General features: G+C 35.7%; 1 protein-coding gene across 8 annotated transcripts in view; it reads right to left on the bottom strand.

Annotated features, from left to right (window-relative positions):
* The window catches only part of slmb (beta-transducin repeat containing E3 ubiquitin protein ligase slmb), a 33403-nt gene extending 27464 nt beyond the window's left edge, over window positions 1-5939 (bottom strand). For 4 of the 8 annotated variants that reach the window (XR_015191708.1, XR_015191709.1, XM_086545037.1 and 1 more), the window contains exon 1: window positions 5787-5939. Coding sequence is in view for 4 of the 8 variants with exons in the window: in XM_086545037.1 (XP_086401163.1) it covers window positions 5787-5831 (45 nt within the window). In the remaining 4 variants the exon portion in view is untranslated. Of the gene's footprint in view, window positions 1-5523 lie in introns of all 8 variants that reach the window. The other 4 variants (XR_015191706.1, XR_015191707.1, XM_043026069.2 and 1 more) reach the window with 2 other exon arrangements.
* Between the last annotated feature and the right edge of the window lie 3600 nt (window positions 5940-9539).

Here is a 9539-nt window from a genome sequence, read left to right as displayed (position 1 = left end):
GGTACTCCGCCTTAGGGTGGGAAGCTACCCACAAGACCTGAGAGCAATCCAGTGCCACAAATTCAGAAAAATAGTCTCCAGTTTAGCAAAAGGCATCACCAGATACACATGATTAATTATTCAAGGCTTAGACTTTATGCGGGAGATCGCATCAAATTTCAGCCAGAGAATAAACAATTCCACATACCAAGATATATAATCAACTTAATTAACTCGTTAATGACAAATGACATATCACGGCATGGCATTTTGTATGACCATCAAGCCACATGATCACGTGAGTAGTGGCTGGCCGACATCTCAGCGGGCGAATAGCACAAGGTGATAGTAACTTTCCTTTCAATTAAAAAATTATTTCTGTTGCCATGATGCATGTATGAATATATAGAAAATACTTAAAGTCTATTATAATATGCTAGAGTTTAGCTTAATATTTGCTACCAGCATATTTATGAAAAAGCTGTATTTGACATGTGCAGAAACCCTATAAAGGTACTGACTTTTTTGTGTTGTACTACACTATAAATAACCAAAAGCAACTAAAATGAACATTAACAAAAAAAAAAAGGGGAATTTATTTCTCTACCTCATGAAACCAAAAAGTAAATTGTTTCTCCAATAACTTTTTTGTGTCAAAATGTTTTATAAGGCAAGGTGCGAAATTTTTCATTGTTGGCTAACTTCAACAATAAAAATGACAACAATGGTGAGAATTTCTAGACATGTTCTCATTTCTGTTGCAAAATGTAAAAAGAAAAAACAAGAAGCAATAAGCAACAAGTACATACACACATGAAATTGAACAAAAAGGATAGATCAAAGACAAAACAGAAAGAAAGAAAGAGAAAAATGAATAAATAAATAAGGGGTCTGCAGTTGATATCACGGATATCCAGATTCAATTATATGATAATACAAGATAAAAGGATATCCAGCTTAGTGAAGATCTAAAAATCCCTATTTCCTTTTTTAAAAGAGATTAGTCACGACAGACTTGATCTCATGATCCATTAACTTAAAAAAAATCAAATATAGTAATAAGCAAAATGAGAAATACCCCCAAAAATATATACACTTAATTACATATTACATAATGTAAAGCAACACCAGACCTGTTATGTTAATATATTTTTTCTTAATAGGTCAGACAAGGACAGATGGAGTTCACGGTGATGATGAACTGTCCTTTCAAAAGTCCAGTCCCCCCACTTCTAAATTTGTTGTTTGGCATCGCCAATGTATCCACTTGTACCCAGAGCACATGCTCTCTATTCACATTGATATGCATTTCAGATACAAGAGTCAAAGCTGGTGGTGCATACATACATTAACAAAGCTAAGTGATGAATTAGGAACAAAAAGCAAATGAGAACAAATATTTGACAGTCCTAATAACTTCTATTATACTTATTTTTATGTTAAATACAGATGAATCTCTTATAGGGTTAGGTCCTGGAAAATTGTGACATAAATTGAAACAATATTCAATGAAACCAATGTTTGCTTATGGCCATGATCAGCTAACAGGATGCACTTATTTCTGCAGCAGCTGAATTCACTAGGTAATTTGTTAACAAAGATATAGAAGATATAAAATGCTATGAAAGGCTTAATACCCCCCCCCCCCACACACACACACACACGAGCAATGTAAAACAAAACTTTGGTGATGTTACAACTGGGTTAAGTATACAACAAAGAAAGAGAATAATAAATAAAAGAAAAAAAAAAGTTACAAATAAGCTATTAGCCCTTCTAACGACTTCCTTGTCGAAGTATGACCTGTACAGTTCTACAGTCAGCATATTTCCATAATGCAAATCAAATAAATCACATCACTATATTCTAGTAAACAAACATCAATCAAGAATAGATTGCACAGCTATTACATCTACCCTCTGATCACAATATATTTATACATAAAAACTGACAATGTAACATGTAGGAAGAAAAAGGTTCAAAATTTCTTAGTATAGTAATACCAAAAGCTTTTATTAACCTATTACATCTACTCTGAATAAACCAGTTCAGATGTTAGTGTACACGATAATCCACAATCTAGGTAAATCCTTATAGACTGAGCACACCAAGAGCATACTTAATCAAAATTAGTTTCATTTCCATACACTATAGCAAATCCTATTAAACAACAAAGTACCCTCAGATTTTTCACCTATGATAAAGAAGTCATAGATAGAAAATAAAAGTTCCTTGACATGTAGATAAAATCCTTAAAAATTCATGGTGGAACCTACCATTTATCACCAAGATTATAAACAAACAATGTATGGTTAGGAGACCTCCATGGCAATTTACAGTTAACCCCTTCACTATGGGCAGTAGAAAACGCCCTCCACTCCGCATCCAAGCTTCCGGCGCGCGCCAAATTTTAAACGTCGCTATTGAATATGACAAGTTTTAAGCCAAAACCTCTACACATTTTAAGCCAAAACCTCAACATAATCATCATGTGTTATATATAAAAATATGCATAGTTAACCTCTTCCCCTATGTGCATGTGACAAGTTATTTACATAGGTTGGGAGGAAGATGGAAAGAGTGACCTTGGTGGGAGGCCGCACTCAGATGACCAAAGAAAACGATTGAAATAGTATGGTAAACTAATCATAACAAGTTTTATATTTTTACATAATGTTCCATAAATAAATAATAAAATGATTGCTAGCAGGGCTCATCGGTGTCTCCCCTGGTATAAGCGAATCCCACTCTTATGTAATAATAATGAAAGTCAAGTAATCCATTGTATCATATCCGACCTCTATTCTGAAAGATCTCGTACAGTATCCGGAAGAAAGAAAACTCAATTCCACCAGAACTCAGCCATGACGCAGTATGCACGTCCTCGGGTTTTTCCACCAGAACTAGCCATGACGCAGTATGTACATCCTCGGGTTTTTCACATGCGCTGCGAGGACACAGTATACGCGTCCTTGTGTCGAAGTGGTTAAATAAAGAACCATTCAAAACACTACACTGCTTTAACATACATGGTGGAGATCTGCTGGCTTTTTCTGGAGCTCTGAAGGTGCAAAGGCCACAACCATCTCTCACCTCATCTATCATGGTTTGTTAATTTGATAATGAACTTATTTTGTATTTAAAAATTGCAAAAACTACATCATAAAAGAATATGAATAAGAATAAAATAAAGTCTATAATTCAATGACTTTTCAACTCCATATACAGTATGGTTTATTTTATGGCTCATGTATGTATGACACCAAGTCTACCAAGAAATGTCTGCAATGTCACAGAATTAACATTTAGCAGAAATCCCTACCTTACGAGGCATGGTCAAGTGGTATTAGGGTAAGTTACTGATATACCAGCAGTGTTGAAAGTAATCACTGTGGCGTGCACATCTTTTGTGCTTGAGAAAAGCTAACAAACTCAATGACATATATACTGTTAAGACAGAGCTTGGAATGGTTCATCATTTGATGATAAATTGCCAGAGTTCTACAGTATACCCAACTCTCACGTCCCTGCAAGTTCCAAGTAGATTGGGACAAAAAGGTAGGGACAAATAAAGTAGACTTACCAAGTTTTGGTTGGGTTGCGTAAAAGTTTGACTTAATACCTATGGTAACACTCAACTAGCCATTTTTTCCTTTAAAGGGATCTTCCCCTTGCCTACTTATAGCAGCTTATTAGGCATTGGCTCAGCCCTTGACTACTTTCCACCTTGCACCAATATATTTACTTGGAGGCATTATAGCCCATTATAGGTTGCCATTTGTTCCCTTGCATTCAAAAGGGTAAGTTTAGATTCAGCAAGACATTGGTTGAAGTAAGGTTTGGTTGAATTTGTGTTTAGTTAGATCTAAGTTAGGTGAAACTATAATTTAGTTAGGTCATGGTTTGATTAAGCAAAAGTCTAGAGAAGCTTAGCTTTAGATATGGAAAAGTTTGAGTTAGGTCTAGGTAAGGTCTTAGTCTAGGTCTGACTCAGGTAGAGTTCACATTTCATTCCTGATCCACTAAACCTACTTCAGTTTGGCTACCAAGCCTATGAAGGAGACGATTCAAATTACCAAAAATTACCTGCAGTTTCTAAAAATGAAGCCCAATGCAAGGGTGTAAGTAATGGATCTGTGTGCCAATTAGGGTAAAAATCAATGTAATCTCAACGGGCAATGTGCAAGGTTCACTAAAACTCTAGTAATTCCTCCGAGAATTTCAAATCAAGAAAAAAAATTGTCTAAAAACAAACATACACACACACACAAAAACACCTGTAAATAGGTTTGCATCTGTTTGGTAATCATCAACAACGGGGCAATGTGACCACAAACAAAAATAAAGACTGCTGGCTAATAAGGAAACTGAAATAATCCCAGCTACAAACTTACATGGAAAGTGAAAGATAACTGGGCAATTAGATATCAAAACGCCTAACACATCAGCAGTCACTTGACCTTACATTGTGGCTTCTGTCCCATTGGTGCTGCAGAAAGGCCATCAAACCTCCTCTGTGTGTGTATTCTGGCAAGAGTGTGCTTGCAGATATCCCTGGCAATTTCTTGACAAAGAGGAAATCAATCCAAGTTATACCTCGTCTTAGTACACATAAAATGAAGGTTTGTTTGGCTTTGCTCTTGCACTGAAGGTACAGAGGCCACAGAGATCTCTTAATGCAGTTCTACTGTTCACAATTACACACAAATTAAATATATAAAATGTAGCAAATAAATGGGAAATAAACCAATCAAGGTAACCATAATGAACATAATATATAAATTATGAAAAAAAAAAAAAAAAAAAAAAAAAAAAAATCTGTCAATGAAGATAATTTTCTCCTCAGCATTCAAGAACAAATGGTTATCAGCAAGGGTTATGATAAATTGGTTTGGACGGACCAGAAAGCACAAAAAACACGAGTTTGGACACGATAGGGAAGTGCAGGCCATTGACCTAGATTCACCACTTCTGCTAGAAAGATTGGACAAGCAGTATTGTACAGATGGTATTTAAAACAATTCTGAAAGCTCACTCGACTGCAATTCACTCCTCGTAGGCAGTTTTGTTGATACTCATCCCCTTGGGCAATGTAGGCCTATAACTGACCACCTGACCAAAATAGGTTTTCACTATTAACCTTCTCTAAATGGGTTTTGTATGGAACACTTACCCACTATATAACCCCACGAACACACTCTTACCCCGCATATGCCTCTGTAGACCACGTTCCTCAATATAGGCCAACACTTCAGCTGGGAAAAAACACTTCCTTTCTCATTACACATGCACACCACCAACCACAACCTATGGAAATGGCGGAAAAATCCACTCCCTACACGCCAAACAGAACCGAGGGACGTGGCTAGCAAACCTTCGCTCCACTCCGAGAACCGAGAGAGAAGTTCACACGTAAAAGAAGTTCCAAGGAGAGAGAGAGAGAGGGGGAGAGGGAGAGAGAGAGAGAGAGAGAGAGAACCAGCCAGACATTGGGATTTCTTCCTTGTTGTCTCGCCTCGCTCTCGTTTCCACGCTCGATTCTACCTTTTCTGGCTCCTTCGGGGATCCTTGGGGAATAAGGACTCGGTGGCTTTGCGTATGAGGTACCTCCCTGGGACCCCGCGAGCTTATGAAGTCGTACGATTTGTGGAAAAAGAAGGGAAAATATTGACCTTCACTCATCTGAGACGGGCAACACACGGGCCACGGGAACTTTCTTGATTCCTTCCACAAACACTGTACGGGCTTAAAAAGGTACATCAGACATCACCTAAGGGCTAGAAAACAACGTGCCAGATCCACTCTACCTCCACTGAATCTAGACTATCGTCCAAAAGTGGTTCAGTGTCCATCTCCGCTGTGACAGAACTCGGAGAAAACCTCTTTCATTCGCTTACAATAGACGGAGGAACCTGACGTCACACGGCCGAGAACAAGTGACGCTCGCGATCCTCCCTTTGAAATCCGACGCTCTTTGGGAACGACCTTATAGAAGATCCTGTCGACGTAAAAGGTATCCGATACCGAGGGGTATTAGTCCTTCAATCTCTTGTAGAAGCGAGCCAGGAAGAGAGAGTGACGTCATGGGACAAAATGATGGACAAAATGAGCGCCACTTTTGAAGCCACAGAAGACGGACGGATCTTTGGGTCTCGTTTCCTTTCCTCTCTCATTTCTCGGACTTTCCACATTTGTCTCGTTCCTTTTGCTTTTCAACTCTTCTCATTTATGATGTCATTTCGTTTTCCTTAGCTTTCCTTTCCTCTCATTTATCATTTTCTCTCTTATATTATTACTCATTTCCTGCGATGATGACATTTGCTATGATTTTTCATAATTCTGCTCCTCTTGATAATGAAATAGCTGTTACAACCATTATTACTGATTTAATTATTATCGTTATCATTATCATTATCACTACTGTTATCATTACTATTATCATCATTACTATTATCATTAATATAATTATCATTATTATCGTTAAATCATTAGCATTATTCTTATTGTTAATACTATCATTATTATCATCATCATTACTGTTGTTATCATCATTGATATTTCTACTATCATCATTATTGTCAATATCGTTATTATCATTATAATCATTACTATCACCATGCTATCATTGTTATCATTTTTATCATCACTATTATTATCATTATTATTACCATCATTATCCTTTTCATTTTCATAATCATTATTATTATCATTGCTATTTTTATCATTGCTACCATTTTTATGATTATTATTGTTGTTATCATTATTATAATCATCATTGTTACTATTGCCATGATCGTTATCAACATCATCTTTATTATCATTATCACTATCATTATTATTACTATCATCATTATTTTCATTACTATCGTTATCATTATCATTATTACTATTACATCATTATCAGTACCGTTCTTATTTTGATTATCATTATCATAATTATGAATATTATTATTATTATAATAGTCCTTATCATTGTCATCCTTATCATATTCATTATCATGCCTTCATCATGATCGTTACCATAATCATGATTAAAATCGTTATAATTTTCATTTTCATTATTGTTATCATCTATGTTTCTATCATTATCATTATCACTATAAGCATCACCATTATTACCAATGTTATCATTATCATCATCATTCCTATTCTATAATGATCAATATCATTAATGATGATAATAACTAAACAAAAAAACCGTTATGAAGCAGCTATATTTTTCAAAATCTTTTTAGAATAAAACTACCAAATACTTTTCCCGGTGATGTGATATTCTACATTTCATTAATGAATGGATTCTCATTAATTAAATGGCTGTCACTCTGCGCTCTGATTGAGACGTATCGAAGTGGGTTGTTAATGGGGAGAAAATGGAGTTGTTATCGTTACTAGTGATTTTATCATTGTCATCTTTTTCATTATCTTTATTTTTATTATCATTATTATTAGTATCGTTATAATCATTATCATTGTTATTATCATTATAATCATTATCATTGTTATTATCATTATAATCATTATCATTGTTATTATCATTATAATCACTATCATCGTTATTATCATTATAATCATTATCATTGTTATTATCATAACTACTACCTTTATTATATGTTATCATTATTATTATTACTCTTCTTATCATTATCATTTTCATAGTCACGTTATTGTCATTATCTTTTTTTTTATCTATTATCATTTTCATTGTCATTACTATCATGATCATTATTATCATCATCATATTAATTATCACTATTATCATTGTCATTTAGTCATTATCAGTATTATCATAAACGCTATCATCATTTATCCTAATTATCAAAACAATGTACCAGATTATCGTAAAGAATTGAGATTTTTCGAAAAATACGTTTGTTTTAATCAGTATTGTGCTTTGTCAAATCGCATGGTAACATAAGCAGTAGCATTCAGTTTTATTTAGTAGTATTAGTAATATCTAGTAGCATTTAGTAGTATTAGTAGTATTTAGTAGTATTATTAGTATTTAGTAGTATTGGTAGTATTTAGTAGTATTATTAGTATTAGTAGTATTTAGTAGTATTAGCAGTATTAGTAGTATTTAGTAGTACTAGTAGTATTTAGTAGTATTAGTAGTATTAGCAGTATTAGTTGCATTTGGCAGTATTTAGTAGTATTTAGTAGTATTCGTAGCATTTAGTACTATTTAGCAGTATTTAGTATTATTGGTAATAATAGCAGTATTTCCTGTTTTTTCCCTTAATTCCAGGTTGGCAATTTCCCCGTGCTTTTCTTGACCTAGCACACATGTTCTTTTCTAGCTAAAAGACACAGTGTCTGTGAGAGGAGATGGAAGTGTATATGCAGTTAGAAAGTGCTGGCAGACGGATTCACGAACGATTTATGTGTAGTAAATGTGCGTGGATTTCACGAACGTTTTAGTAAGGGAATGTGTGTGGATTTCACGAACGTTTTAGTAAGGGAATGTGCGTGGATTTCACGAACGTTTTAGTAAGGGAATGTGCGTGGATTCAAGAATGCTTTTAGTACGTGAATCCACATGAAACTGTATGAATGCATGTGGATTCGAGAACGCTGCAGTCGGATACTACTAGAACTCCGTGATCTCGGATTCACGAACGTTACATGAGCGAATACCTGGATTCACGAACGCTATAGTAGGCGGATGCACGCGGATTCACGAACGATTATAGTACGGTGAATGCGGCGCGATCGTACCTTGTATGACCCTTCGACCCTGTTGCTACATCAGCTACGTGTGGGCTGACGTCACCCCCTCCCCCCCTCAGGGTGCCTCCCCCCATGACTTGCTTCGCAGACTAGCTTTCACACCCATGTAACTCGTGCTGTCATCAGTGAAATGCTCATGTCATCTGCCAATAGTCAGCATACACAGTCACATAAATATTCGTCTTCTTTAGAACTGAGTAACTCTTGGTTGAATTCTTTCGTCGGCGCCATTTTCAGGAAGTCGGCTATTTCAGGGAGTCGGTTATCGCAAATGACAGTTGCTCAGTTCTCTCTCTAACAACGCAACAGCAGACCCAATCTAACGCAACACACAGTCACAATGATGTATCACTATTACCTAGTTCCACAATAGTGCATTGCAATTCCTTCAACATGTATTGAGTCATCACCAATCCAATTTAGGCAATATTACGGTTTTGGTGATAACTATGCTTCATTTTTTCGGATTCTTGTTGTCGGGTTTAACCTACGTGTCTGCCGGGTGTCCTGTGAACAGGTGCGTGAAGTTCGAGCGACAGCAACCTTGGGTTAAAACGAGCAAGCGGAACGCAATAAAAAAAAAAAAAAAAAAAAAAAAAAAAAAAAAAAAAAAAAAAAAAAAAAAAAAAAATCGGAAGAGGCAAAGAGAGAAGAAGAAATAAAAATATGTAAAATTTCCCGGCAAAGCATTGGATCTACACAGCTTCTAGGAAGGTCTTGGCCCACAGCGTGACGGACTTTTCTAAGAATAGCTGCTTACTAGCAATGAAAACCCAACACGCACACATTCTCAATGGGTTATAGGTGCTTTGCTTGCGTCTTCGGAGTCTTTG

The sequence above is a fragment of the Penaeus japonicus genome, unplaced genomic scaffold, assembly GCF_977035675.1.
Source record: "Penaeus japonicus unplaced genomic scaffold, GWHDUDI00000001_assembly GWHDUDI00000016, whole genome shotgun sequence".
NCBI lineage: Eukaryota > Metazoa > Arthropoda > Malacostraca > Decapoda > Penaeidae > Penaeus > Penaeus japonicus.
The sequence above is the reverse complement of the archived record's forward strand: the minus strand, read 5'-3'. Positions and strand labels throughout refer to the sequence as shown.